Source organism: Pseudorca crassidens, chromosome 1, assembly GCF_039906515.1.
Source record: "Pseudorca crassidens isolate mPseCra1 chromosome 1, mPseCra1.hap1, whole genome shotgun sequence".
In the NCBI taxonomy this organism is placed as follows: Eukaryota; Metazoa; Chordata; class Mammalia; order Artiodactyla; family Delphinidae; genus Pseudorca; species Pseudorca crassidens.
Window position 1 is genome coordinate 92,623,301 of NC_090296.1, and position 14,823 is coordinate 92,638,123.

A 14,823-nucleotide genomic window follows, 5' to 3' on the forward strand; every position below is an offset into this window, starting at 1 on the left:
GCATTTTTGGGAAAAATTTTTACTAAGGTAAATAAATGCGTAAATGGTTAAATATTTTCTGAATTCTAATACATTGTATCTCACCTGTCATTTTTTTCTCAATAGGCCAAGTTAATAGAATTTAGTCCTCTGAGGGCAACTGATGTGAAACTCCCAAGTGGAGCAGTGTTTGTGATTGCCAACAGTTGTGTGGAAATGAATAAAGCAGCAACTTCTCATTTCAATATCAGGGTGATGGAGTGTCGGCTGGCTGCAAAGGTATGAACTTGGCAAACTAGTGAAACTTGAAGTTTCACTAGGCTTTCTCCTGTTCTTTTTCTCTTTGTTCCCTATTATTTTGTCTGTTTCCCTAAAATTTAGGGCAACATTCTGACTGCAGCAATGTCCTAACTGAAGTTTTTTAATACAGAGAAATTTGATTTCAAACTCAGGAGATAAATAAACGTATAGGTGTGCCTTGCAACCTCTAGCTATTTGGAAACTATGTGAACTTCACAGTTGAGTCTTCTAGGGTGGAAATGGGGAGAAGAGGACAGCTCAACTTATATCTGTGTAGTACAGGCCATGGGTTAGGTCCACGGGTGGAGAAAGATAGTTGGGGTGAATGATGGGAGGTGACCATAACTAATCTTGTTTCTTCGACAAAAGTGACGATAGCCTCAACCCTCAGTCCTCTCACATGCACCATTGGCCATCACTGTTCCTTCTAAAAATACAGGCTTGGTGTCTACTAGGGAAATGCACACCAGAAAGGAGTCTTGGCAGTTCTCTGTTCCACAGCTTAAAAGACACTTGCTAGTCTAGCCTTAAATCTACTTAGGAAGTATTCACTGAATACCTGTTGTACACTTAGCATGAAGATATACAAAAGGATACAGGACATAAGAATAGAGAGAGTAGAGAGTAAAGGTTAGGGGGATTTGAAATAGGAAATGGTTAGTATTTGATCAGGTGGTATGTAAACAGGTACTCTAAAAAGTGGCACAGAAGTTAAATGTTATGTAAGATCTAGAATGGCACATGTTATGATTTAAAAGTTGGAGAGAACTGAGGCTGGGAGCTGGGGAGTAGAATCTTGGTCAGGAGCTCTACCATGCTTTCTCCCCGTCATCCTTCACGTAGCAGATAGAATGATGGTTTACAAATTTAAATCTGATCAGGTAGTTCCCCTGCTTACCAACACCTTTCAAATACTTTACATTTCATTGGAATAAAGTCAAAAGTCCTTCTCACTTCCTGGAGAGAACTGCAGGATCCGATATGTGCCTCATCCTCTTCCTCTCTTAGCATCCCTCAGTCCCTTTACACTCTAGCCATGATGCTCATTCTCACCGCAGGGACTTGTACATGCCCAGAATGCTCTTGCTCCAGCCCTCTATGAAGTCTCAGCCTAAGTGTCCCTCAGAAAAGCCTTCCTTGACTTCCTTACTCCCAGACTAAGGTGAGGCTCTCTTTGTATTTCATAGCACTTGCACCTCTCAGGTATGATACTTATCACAGTTGTTTGATGTCTGTCTCTTCTTTCTGACTTGATTTTACCTGAGGGCCAAGACTGTCCATCTTGTTAACTCTTATATCCCTAAGGCCTGGTATAGTGCTTAGGCTGAAGTAGGCACAGGCAACACACAACATGTGTTGAATAAATGAAAAACTATTCCCTGGGTTACCTGCCCTGTCATATTTATTTTGCTCAATTTCACAGTTTTTTACAAGTGCATAGGGTGTGCCCAGCACTGAACTAGATACCATGGAGCTGGGTAAGGTGTAGTTATCCCTTGGGCTGACCTACCACTTTGCCCCTTACTCCCATCCCCTGAAGTTGTGAAGTTGGGAATGGATGAGCCAGAAAATAAAAGTTTTTTTTTTTTTCTGGAAAATTTTAGTGTTAAACATTTTTTTAAATCATGATTTAAGTGTTTTAAATATGTAATTTACTTACTCAGATAATTTCTAAAAATTCTATGAAAGAAATGTTTCAATATTAAACTCTTCTGATCAGTGCATATATGAGAAGAAGTAGTGCAGTAAACTTTTCAATGTCAAAGGCTTCAGTGAATGTTTTTCCCTCTTAGGGCAAACTTGTTCTTTCAGGAGATGGAAGAAATTAGTGTCTTATTTGTTTAAGGGCTTATTCTTGTTGACTTTTTATTTTGAGGTATATGAGTAAGTGCTGCCTTCCTGAGGAGACCTCAAACGTACACAACATTGTTTTCAGAGTTTTATCACGAAATTAGATATCATTTATGAGACTCATAGGTGAGCCAAAACAAGTATGAGATGTGTGAAATGGGTTCATATTGTAATGACGCTTTTCCAAAGATGCAAGAAGAAAATGAGAAATAAAATTGTGGTGCTGAAGCTCTGTAGTGAAAGTTGTCAGGCTGGGAGAGGGAGGTGTCTTTTGGGAGTGAACTAGAAAAAGGGCTTCTCTTTCTGGAGCAGTAGCTGAAAACCTTAATCCGCTGCAGAACTTTTTGTTCTTGAGGCTGTCTTCTGAGTTTAACTGTATAACTCCATGTGCATTTTAGAGGTACTTTGGTCAGTGAAATTGGCTTTTTACCACACACTCCTCCCACTTGATGTAGATAAAATACATTATTTTAAGTACTCTGAATTTTTCTCTCTTTTGAAATATGGAAGAAAGAAAATTGAAAGCCTTTATCAAGATGCAGAATGTTTTCTAAATCACGTTGCTGCAAATCATGAGAATCCAAGGTTATATACAAAAGGGAAATAAAGATAAAACTGCTAATATAGGCTCTGCAGATAGATCTTGATGCCAAGAATATGCTCTTGCCTAGGGAATATAGGCTGGAATTCTGCTAAGCTTATTTTAATTACAGTATGGTGCCATTCTTCCGTTTTCAGCAATGTGTGAATGAATATAATTTTTGTTTGGAAATGGTCTCATTAAATCAGGAAATAAACTCTCGTAAAAAAAGTAAAGAAGCTTGTCTTAATCTGAATAAACTTGCTGCTTTCAGACAATAAAAATGAAGTGTTAGTGGAGAAATGACAGATCAGGATTTTTGTTTTGTTTTGTTTTGTTTTTTTGCGGTATGCGGGCCTCTCACTGTTGTGGCCTCTCCCGTTGCAGAGCACAGGCTCCGGACGCGCAGGCTCAGCGGCCATGGCTCACGGGCCCATCCTCCCGGACTGGGGCACGGACTCGTGTCCCCTGCATCGGCAAGCGGACTCTCAACCACTGTGCCACCAGGGAAGCCCTGAGGATAGTTTTGAAAATGATTCTGATTAAGTAGAGCTCCACATGGAAAAATTGTAATAAATAACACTTATTTTTCCTCTCCTCCTATTTCCCCAAGGTACCTTTTTGAAAAATGAGTACCTTTTGTGTCTACTTAGCACAGGGAAGTACACTAAACCAATGAAGATGATTTTTCTTTGTTTTGCTTTAATGTTGGTAGTTTCTTCTGTTCTTAAGTCTCCTTTCTCTCCCTCTCTCTCTCTTCCTCCCTGCTCCTCTCTTTCTAACAGCTTCCCCAAACTAATTAATGCAGATTCATTAAAAGTCAGAGTCTTGCAGAGGCATTTGAACTAAAATTTAAAACATTTCAAGGCAAACACAATAGAGATTTATAATTATTATTTGCGTAAATGATTCTTTTTTTTTGAATTTTATTTTACTGTTTTCTACAGCAGGTTCTTATTAGTTATCCATTTTATACATATTAGTGTATATATGTCAATCCCAGTCTCCCAGTTCATCCCACCACCAAATGAGTCTTTTAAGTGAAGCACATTTTTATGTTCTTAAATTAACAAAGTAGCCAGAAATCTTTAATGAGCACAAAGTTTTTCATATTTTATACATATTCAGTGGCTTAAGCTTTTCCAGAATTGGGGGACTTCCCTGGTGGCACAGTGGTTAGGAATCTGCCTGCCAATGCAGGAGAGAGATTTGGAGCCCTTGTCTGGGAGGATCCCAGATGCCACGGAGCAACAAACCCCGTGCGCCACAACTACTGAGCCTGTGCTCTAGAGCCTGCGAGCCACAACTACTGAAGCACGCGCGCCTAGAGCCCGTGCTCCACAACAAGAGAAGCCACCACAATGAGAAGTCCATGCACCACAATGAAGAGTAGCCCCCGCTCGCCACAACTAGAAAAAGCCCAGGCATAGCAACGAAGACCCAATGCAGCCAAAAATAAACAAATTAAAAAAAATTTTTTTTCCAGAATTGCCTTATGTCTATAAAAAAGAGTATCCCTTAATTATATTGAGGGATAAAATGTGTGATGCTGATAATAAGTATTATGGGAAGTCAAAAAGGGAAGGGAAATTATGCTGTTGCATTTTGCATACCCTGAGCTTCTTGTGGCAACATGTGCAGCAATGAAGGAGAGGGTTTCATGTGGTCCTTTGACGCTTCAAGGAAAATTTACAGTGTGATTTTTTACAGAGCGTGTCTGGTTAGTGGCCAGCACTCATCCAGTTCTTTTTTTTTTTTTTTAGCTCCTGCCACTTAGTGGTCAATATGGAGCTTATTCTTTGTCTGGTGAGGAGAAGTGGTATAATATTCTCAGGGCTTCTGCAGTTTTCTTGAATTTGAGTGGAGAAAAACCAAACACCCAGGAATGTAGCCAGTTTCACTCAGCCTATTGATTTAGTTGAGCTCACTCTGCCAGGATACTGGTGTGGAGTATCCCAGGACAGTGAGTCCTGGCTGCAGGGCAGAGCACACACACACTGGGGAATAGTGGAACCAGGTGTAGCAGGACCTTGAGTGCTGTGCTGAGGATCACCCAGGCTTGGTCCTGGAAGTGCAAATGTTAGCAAGGTATTCTAGAAATATTAAGCTGGCAGCAGGAACTTTTGTTTGGTTGAAGAGAAGTGGGTCTTAAAGTGTCAGGGGGGACGGGATAACAAGAGAGGGATATGAAAGAATCTCTGACAGAACCTAGTAAAGGGTCAGGTATAAGGCTCTCTGTGATTGGGTGTCTGTCTTCCTTTTGGCTTAAATGCCATTACGTTGAGGAATGACCACCCTCCCCACTTCCATTATGTTAAATGCCCTTTTATATGCTCTTGCCACATCCTATATTTTTCCATTATAGTAGTTTATCACAAATGGAGTAAGTTCTTCACTATATAATTATTAATTGATGCCTGTCTCCTCGGGTTGACTCTGAGCTCCATGCAGTCAGGAGCCATGAGTGCTTCATACCCTGCAGTGAACACGCATGGCATGCAGACATGTGCAGGTAAAGGCTAAGTGTTGAGTCGAAAAGGGCTGTAGTTTTAAGCTGAAATGATGGGTGGAAAGCACTCATAGATATGGGGAAGGTAGGATGGAAGGTGATATGAAAGTGGGAGGTGATGATACTTCCCCATGGAATTTTCTTATAAGTGGTTAGAAATTTGCGGTTGGAATGTTTCACTTGGCTTGGACAATAGTCTTTCAACTATTTTGAGATAATAGTTGAAACCAAGGACTGAGTTCAGTTTGCTGAGGGAGAGAATGTGGCAAGAGAAGAGCAGAAGGCCGGGGTTTAAATTTGGGAGATGGCTTCAATAATAATGAAAGGAGAAAACTGAGTCCTGGGTGGAAATGTAAGGACCAGAGAGGTGAGAGGGAAACCGGGAAAATTCAGGAGAATTTTGGAGAACGTGGAGAGTGGGGATGACCAGCACTGGGGAAGGTCAACATTGTGAATGTGTTCATGATGATTATGAGCGGAACATGGGCATGAAGTCACTGTGGAATGGCTCCATGAAGTTGGAGGAGGGTGAGGGGGAGATAAGCCAAAAAAAAAAAAAAAAAAAGTATCCACGATAAAAACAGTTATGTATGATCCCATTTATGTCAAACTGTATGTGTGTACGTGTGTAAGAAGTATGCATAAAAAATGTATCATAGGATATCAGTTGGGAGATTGGTGGTTATCTTATTGGGATGATTACAGGTGATTTCTTTTATACTTTGTAATTTTTTTAAACTTCAAATTGTTATGTGTTTCTTCAAATTTTAAAAATAAGCGTGGGTGATTTATAGAACCCAAACCAACAACAACACAGCTGCTTTTGTTGTGTGGAAAACAGCTTGTCAGAGAAGGGATTTGAAATTTTATCCTTTGCTGAGCTGGTGAGGAGAAAGACTTGACACTTTTCCGTTGACTTGTTAATACTGCAAAATGCAATGAGAACGTCAGAGAGAGGTGGGTTCTGACAGACAGCCTCCTGAGTTCGAGTCCATATGTTAGCACTCTCCTACCACACCCTCTTAATAGAAGCCCCAGAGACCCTCTCAGACTGAAGATGTCTTCTAGCTGCAGGAGAACGCTGAGTTTGCACATGAGACAGCCTGGAAGTCTGGGGAGCTAACACCCTTGGAATCAGCCCTCAATCAATGGTGGATGAGAGTTAGCGGGTAAATATCTGAGCTTTCTTGTCTATGCGTAGGACACATCCGAGCTTTATACATACAGGTCCCAGAGGGTCCAGCAGGCCCCGCTTCACCTCTCACATCACTGCACTTCATCTTGGCTTCTCTTCCTGTCTCATTTAAGACTCCTCTATCAGCACTTCTCTGTATCTCCCTCTCCCCCTAAATTCTTGTCTCACGGCCTGCTTCTGAGAGAAACCAACCTAAGACAGGGTCCTAGCACTATTTATCTACATCTTTCCATGACTGTGGACAAAATATTCGTTGCCTGCTTTCTTGTCCACAGAGCATCAGCCAGGCTCAGGAACCTCCCAGGAATGGAATCGGAAATAAACACCTAATGTTTATAGTGGTGAAAAGAAAATGGTAGATGTTGACAAAGAATCGCTTTCTCGTATATCCCCACCCTGCTGCTGAGTGAGGAACTTGTCACAAAATGACCCATAGCCCTGACTCCTAGCCCTGCTTCACAAATGTGAAGTAGGGCCAGGCGACAGGGCTGTGAGCGGCAAATGCCCTCATGAAGTTCTGTCTTGGGCAACAGATCTTACCCACCCACTTCCCTCATCTGCAAGTCATCTTTCTGTTTCCTGGGCCAAATTTTAAAGGGCTTAAGCAGCTTTCTGATTTTACTCCTAAAATGTAGTGCACTACTCAGCGACTCATGGCTGTGCAGCTGTCATTGAGGGCTTGTGGTAGGTTTCATTCTTAATTGAAATATACACCCAATTGGCCACGTGGACCCTCCAGCTGAGAGCTAAGCGGGCGGAACAGCAAACTGGGATATTGCTAGGCTGAATGTTAGTGCCTCTGTTTGTGGAACAAAAGTGCATTGGGAGGCTGCCTTTGAAAACAGCTTTGTAGGCAGCAGGCAACCCTCGAAGACTTTCTCCCCACACAGTCCTGGGCCAGTTTCCTGGGATCAAGTGCCTGAGGCAAAGTGACTTGTTCACGTGAGGTCAGGGTTGGGAACTTGGAGATGGTGTTTACTGCAAGGTTCTTAGGAAGAGCCCATTCTCATCACTTGGGGGTCGTTCTTTGATTTTTTTTTCCCATTTCCTTCTTATTTTAGAAGGAACCCATCTATCAAAGTGTTTTAAATCACTGGAATGTTCACTTCTAACACAAAACTTAGTTTGTATTTAGAAACCATTTCTAAAACTTGAGTGGTGATTTGAGCTAAAATGAGTAGTGTGACATGGATATCAAGCATAGCCCATTGAGAATGTGGCCTTGGGGAAGCAAGAAAGAGGTACGGGTTAAATTTCCAACTCTGTTCTTACTAGGTAGGTGACTTCGGGCAAGTCACTCTCATCTCTTAAATAGGGTAATAATACCTATCTCACAGAGCTGTCAAGGCTGAAAAGAAATAAAAAGCACGTTTAAATCACACAGCGCTATACAAGTGTGAATTATTTCTGTTAACTTCATTGTTTACCTTAGTTGGATTTGGATCTGTGTTTCGAGGAAGTGTAATTCTAGGAGATCATCCACTTCAGCTCTTTTTCTGTATAAAATAAATATATTGTATGTTTTTCTTTTGTTTTGTGTATGTCTATAAGTTTTCTGGAATTATTTTTGGAATACACTGGCATAGAGACCATGAATGAATGAGTTGAATGAATGAATGAGTTAGTCTATGGAGGTGTCAATCTAGCACTGCTAATAAACATTAAATGTGCTAAGCAAACAAGGTCAGAAGAAAGGTCTTAGCTTGTAGCCTTGCTTTAAAAATGGCACCATGGGGCTTCCCTGGTGGCGCAGTGGTTGAGAGTCCGCCTGCCGATGCAGGAGACACCGGTTCGTGCCCCGGTCCAGGAAGATCCCACATGCCGCGGAGCGGCTGGGTCCGTGAGCCATGGCCGCTGAGCCTGCGCGTCCGGAGCCTGTGCTCCGCAGCGGGAGAGGCCACAACAGTGAGAGGCCCACGTACCGCAAAAAAAAAAAAAAAAAAAAAAAAAAAAAAAAATGGCACCATGTTCTGTGAAATAACTGGACAGAAAAATGTAATTCTATTGTCTTTTTCACCAGTTGTGCCTTAAAATCATTAACTCCTTTCAAATGTATGAGCCAGAGTTTTAAAAAGAGGATTAATGAATATAAGAACTACTGTTATTAACATTCTTCAGAAGTGAGAGGCCCTAACCAAGTACAATGGTCTTTTGGTAAATCTGCTTCCTGTGAAAAAGAAAGAAAATCAAATCATCAGCATAATAGAAGAGTAAATCAGATGCACATTTCCCCTTCTTTTGTTTGCTTCTTTTTGCCATCTGTGCTGTCTGCACCTGCAGTCCTCACACCTGGGGAATGAATTTTGTAGACCTCAGGGTGAGAGATACCTTCACCGTTTTGATTGTTACCTGCTCCGAAGGGTAGTTTGGGAAAAATGAGGGACACACATTCTGGAGTGAGGTTCCCATGAGTGGACCAGGTTACAAAGGTTTGGTTTATATCTCACCCTCTGCAGTAGATTGAGGGGGTGCCTCAGGATGCAACTGGAAGCCAAACTCTTTTCTTGAGGGTGGAGAAACATACAGCTCTACTACCACCAATGACCTAATGCAGTGGTGTTTCGTAAGGTCACCAATGAGGTTTTCATTTAAAATCTGGGACTTGACTCCAAACACCCAGATACTTAAATTCATTAGCCATTTCAAAGAGGCATGTTGTAAACAGGAAGTGCTCAAATGAAATCGGGCATGCAGTGCCCACCTCAGGACCCAGATCATGTGAGATTTGAATAGTTTTCTGTAGACTTTATAGAGAGTGGTGTATTGGGGATGAACTGAATAGGGACAAAAGGACAAAATTATGCAAAGAAATAGCCCTGAGGGAAAGTGGTGATAGGCAAAAAAATCAGTGGAGGATTAGTTTTTTTAGGAAAAATACTCAACTAGCCTGTGAGTGTCACACAAGCATGTTTAATTTCAAACATCTGAACCGAGCGTGCATTTTCAAGCAATGGTGGGAATTGTGGATAGGTTGAATGGAAACAAAAAAGCTTAAAGTTGAATCTGGCTCATTAAAATAGTGCATATCAATATCTGAAATGAAAAACTGACCATTCTCTTGGTTTGAACTTGCAGCTGCTGGCTAAGCACAAATGCTTGCCATGGGAGGAAGTGTTGCGGCTGGAGGAGGTGCAGGCCAAGCTGGGGGTCAGTCTGGAAGAAATGTTGTTGATCACAGAAGATACCCTTCACTCTGAACCCTATAGCCCCGAGGAGATCTGCAGGTGTCTGGGAATTAGCCTGCAGGAACTCAAGACCCAAATCCTGAGTCCAAACACTCAAGAAGGTGAGTCTGCTGGAGAAAATAAGGGCATGGGTTGTTTCCCCACTCACAGATGGAAAGTTTCCAATGTCCCTATGGATTATACTGATTTTGAAGCATGCTTGAAGGAATTTGGAGAACATATGTGTTTCGGCAAACTTAATTATCTAGATTCTTGGCTTCATTAAATTCATTCATTCATTATTAACAAACATTTCCTGGTCTGCTATATGCCAGATTTTCTGGCGAGGCAAAGGTGAATAACACATACTTCCTGCCCTCAAGAAGTTCGTAATTCACCATTGTAATTCTCCCTCTCTGGCCTATGGCAACCACAGAATTACAGTGGGTAGGGTAAATTCACTGGCAGCGTCATGCACTTTTCCAAATGTGAGCCCAACTCAGTTTAGGGGTCAAAAACCAAAGTGATGATCTAATAATATTTTAAATGTACATTTATAGTTTATTTTGCTGTTAAAAATTTTTTTTTCTGTTGGGAAGCATCTTGTAGCACCTAGGATAAGTTATGTTACCTTCTTCGGTGAATTTCAACAACAAAGTATTTCTCACTAGAATTAAATCGGGATATTATACTAACAACCTCTCTGGTCTGAGTGTCCATGAGCAGCATATATGATCCTTGTCATGCAGTTGGTATACTTTGTTTCTAGTTCTGTGATTGCCTGTTTTGAAGATAATGGATAATAGGACATGTACTTCATAGTGTTATGGAACGAATCGAGTCCCGCTGCTCTCTGCTTACAAAATCAATTATGTGCTCACAAATGCTGGTAGAAAGGAAAGGTGCCTTTAATCAGAATGCCGGCAATCTGGGGAAATGGTGGACTCAGCATCCCTCAAAAACCATCTCCGGGCTTCCCTGGTGGCGCAGTGGTTGAGAGTCCGCCTGCCGATGCAGGGGACACGGGTTCGTGCCCTGGTCCGGGAAGATCCCACGTGCCGCGGAGCGGCTGGGCCCGTGAGCCATGGCCGCTGAGCCTGCGCTTCCGGAGCCTGTGATCCGCAACGGGGGGAGGCCACAGCAGTGAGAGGCGCGCGTACCGCAAAACAAACAAACAAACAAAAAACATCTCCGAAGATTTTGCTAGGCCATGAAATCTTTTAAAGGGAAACAGAAAAGTAATCCCAGTTAATCATTGAGATGGGGGTCAGAGTTGTTGCCATCCCTCACCGCGTGCAGGCTTGTGTGCAGGCTTGTTGACCCCTCCTGATCTTCCTCTAGATGTTATCTTGTTCACACAGTTTGATCAGGAGATTACTGAAGGGGAAGCTAGGGAAGAGATCTGGTCATCTGCTAATTACTTATTCTTCATTTCTACTTTGATCGATGGAAAGAACCAACAAGTTAGGCAGGGTTTTGTGTGATTAAAAGATTTGAAAGGTGTGCTTGGGCCTGAGATGAGTAGAGCATGGGCCTGCCTGGTTTAAGAGTTAGTTACAATATAACTTTGCTAAAGTGACAAGAACAGGGGCTTCCTGCTGAGGGTGGTTTCCTGCAAAGAGCTGCTTACATATCCCCACTTATCAGAACATCATTCCATTTCTATGGGATTAGGGGTGAAGGTCTATCTTCTGTACCTTTTTCATTCTGACATAGGGTGCTGTATTCTCAGAGTGGAAGGTGTCATCATGGGTCTATAGCATCTCGTTGCTGACAATTTTAGTTGTCCGCTTACATATATAGGCAGAGCAAACCACAATTATTTTGATGCCCACAAAGATATATATTATTATGAGCAATAATGTTAATCCCGTTCTCTTGAGGCCAGTTCTTGGAATTGTGCTAGCGATAGACTCAGTACTGCTCAAGTTGGAGTAGCTTATGTCATGGCTACAGCTGGCCACCATGCAGTTAGCTGTTTTCTCTGGTGACAGTTGTAGTATCTGTGAAACAACTCAGGAATGTACATCAGACACTGAGTCTCTGACTCTATTGTCCTAGTCATTAACTTCTTGGTTTTGTAATGGGGGGGAGGAGGGTACTGCAGGGTTCTGCTCAGTTCCAATAGGATGTCAAAATATTGTGAAATATAAAGCAAATGGTTCTTTTTTTTTCAAATTAATGTTTTTTATTGGAGTATACTTGATTTACAATGTTGTGTTAGTTTCTGCCGTACAGCAAAGCGAATCAGCCATACATATACATATGTCCACTCTCTTCTAGACTCCATTCCCATATAGGTCATTAGAGCACTGAATAGAGTTCCCTGGGCTATACAGTAGCTTCTCATTAGTTATCTTTTATATGTAATAGTGTGTATATGTCAATTCAAATGGTTCTTTTGTAGGGTGGGGTTTATGTCACTGAAGTGAAGTGAAAAAAAAAAAGAAATTTACAATTCAATAAGCTCCTCTTTTTCTCATCCTTTTTTTTCATACCTACTTTTCTCATTATTATACTACTTACATAAAAAGATCTAGGTTAGAGCAGTGCTCATGACTGCTGTGGAACAACATTCTGGAACACCAAGAAGTCTTCACTGCTTAGGGTTGAAACTTGTGGCCCACTTAAGTGTGGAAGTTTTTTCTGTTTGCCTACTGTTTCCGGTAATATTGTATTTATACTGATAACATGAGAAACCTCAGATGGAGGCCAGGTAAGGGTTGGAGGTACAGGCTAGAACCTTGGAGTAGCTTCTCTTCTTAGAAGTAAAGGTTATCTATTTGTGAGACTTCATTGCTGGGGGCAAGGACATCTGGCTAAGATCCAACAGTCTCTTGAGGTGGAGTTCAGGGGTGGGAGCTTAGCACAAAGATCAGGGCCCCATGTCCATCCCATTGACTTCAGTTCTGAAACTGGTTTTTGAGTGCCTACAGTGGATTTGCCTGCCGAGTAAAGGCTTAAAGGCTGCAACTGCTGAGGGCTTTAGGATAAGATAAGGGAAAAAGTTTTCCTTGAGGGCAGGGAGAAGGTTTTGGTTTCCAACATCATTAGATCCAATTTAATTTGATGAACAATTCATTGAATTTCTAGATGAACAAACTGGCTTACAGTCCTAATCAGACTTACCACCTGTTTTTGTAGAATAGCCTCTTGCTGGAACACAGCCATACATGGGCTGTGGCTACTTTTGCACTGCAAAAGCAGAGTTGAGTAGTTGTGACAGAGTCTAAATAGCTCACAAAATCTAAAATATTTGCCATCTGGTCCTTGGCAGAGAAAGTTTGCTAACACCATTCCAGAAAGGCAATAGACCAAAGGATAGCCATACCACCTGGATTAAGATCTCCGGCTCCTTTACTTACTACACTTGGGACTAGATTTGCAAATTCTTAACCTTTCTGTTATCTTAGTTTTACCACGAAATAGGCATAATAGGAAGAAGTACTTAAAGAAGTAGTCAGTGTAATGTGCTAGAAACAATGCTTGGTAACATAGGTGCTTTTAAATGTCAGCTACTTCTGTTATTTCTCTTCCCTCTCCTTCCCCTCCTCTAGGCCTTGAGGCTGAGCATTGGGAACACGGAGGTAAACACAACAGGGTTTGATACTCAGGGAGTTTACGAAATAGTAGTGGAAACAGATAAAGAAAAAAAACTGATCCAGCATAAAGTAATGAGTGCAGTGAGGGAGGTGTTCTTGGGTCTAGGGAGATCAGAAAAGAAAGAAGTCAGAGCCGGTTTTATTAAGGAGACAGCAACCAGACAAAAGTTGAATAAATAGAAATTTCCTAGGTAGACAGGCAGTCGGAAAGACTCCCGAGCAGACAAAACAGCAGGTATAGAGGCAGGGAGGAGTAAGAGAGGATGTCCAGAGACCTACAGATAGTTGAGTGTTCTTGAAAACAATGTACATAGTGGTGAGTGGTATATCAGGTTGAGTTTGTAGATAGGCCCAGATCACCAACACCTTGTTAAATACTGTGTGTAAGTGTTTTAATGAAATGTTTATTGAGTGACGAAGTTGGGTAGGTCTTTGGATAGGGAGAGCTTCCAGGGGAATAGTCTTTATTTTTTGACTTAAGACATCATCCAGTTTCTTTAATTCAGCAAATATATGTGTTAACTTCACTGGGCTGGGTATTATGCTGGATGCTGGGATACAGATAAGCAGGACATGATCTCTACCTTATAGTGTCCTAGTGTCTAACTGGGGAGAGTGCCACAGAACAGTCACAGTAAAAAATACCCACTGTTAATAAGAGTATTTATCAGGAGTCCTGAGAGTATGGAGGAGAGAGTGCCTAAATACCTAGAGAATGTGCCTTGAATTTAAGCTGGATCTGAAAAGAAAGTTATGGCCTTCCCAGGCTGAGAGAGGTGACCGGCCATTCCAGGCAAAGAGTAGAGCCTGGAAGACAGAAACATGAGGTGTGGGGTATTTGAAAACATGTGTCAAGAGGCATTGTGTGCAGTATGAGTTGGATGCCAAAAATACTGGCTAAAGGGATGCCAGTTCTACTCTCCATTGCAGAAATGCCTGAAATGGGGAATTGTTGGTGGATATCTCAATGAGTAGATTCTTAAGACTATAAAGGAGAGTTCAGTTGGAATTGATGATTGCCTGTGTCTAGAAAGGAAGGGAAGGAGGGAGGAGAGAAACGGAAGAAGGAAAGGAATAGAAGATAAGGAAAGCTGACGTATGGATGCTGGGAAAGTTAGGGAATGTAGTATGGGAAATGATTTTGGAGGCAAAATGATGAGTTTCTGGTGATATGGTAAGGCATCTAAATACAGATACAGAGCAAATAAAGACCCAAACTATATAATTAGATTTTGGAATTTTTGGTTAAGAGGCAAAGAAACCTTAATAGATATTGAGAATATTCACTGTGAAATGATCTTCTTAAAGCAGTCTTTTCACGGTGTTACTTTTTAGTTCAGAAACCTTTAGAGGCCCATCATTACCTCATTGCCTAAACTCTTTAATGTGGATATTAAATTTCTCCTCAATTTGGCCTTAACTCTGTTCTGTCCTTTCTCCTGTTTGAGCCCATACGTGCCCATTTGGACAGTGTTGTCCTGGCTTAACCATTCCACTCACTAATTGCCTCTTGGTCTTCCTTCTGGACCTTTAATCCTAAACATCACTGCCCTTTCCTCTTTTCTGAAACAGTTCCTACCTATCGTATAAACTCAGTATAATTCTTATCTGTATCCTTCTCTGTCTGAAACCTGTTCTTTCTC

General features: G+C 41.6%; 1 protein-coding gene across 7 annotated transcripts in view; it reads left to right on the plus strand.

Moving 5' to 3' along the window:
* GALK2 (galactokinase 2) overlaps positions 1 to 14,823 on the plus strand; it is a 139,251-nt gene that overhangs the window by 85,061 nt on the left and 39,367 nt on the right. For all 7 annotated transcript variants that reach the window (XM_067746466.1, XM_067746499.1, XM_067746484.1 and 4 more), the window contains 2 exons: positions 106 to 258; positions 9,490 to 9,700. In XM_067746466.1, coding sequence (XP_067602567.1) covers positions 106 to 258; positions 9,490 to 9,700 — 364 coding nt within the window. The remainder of the gene's footprint in view (positions 1 to 105; positions 259 to 9,489; positions 9,701 to 14,823) is intronic.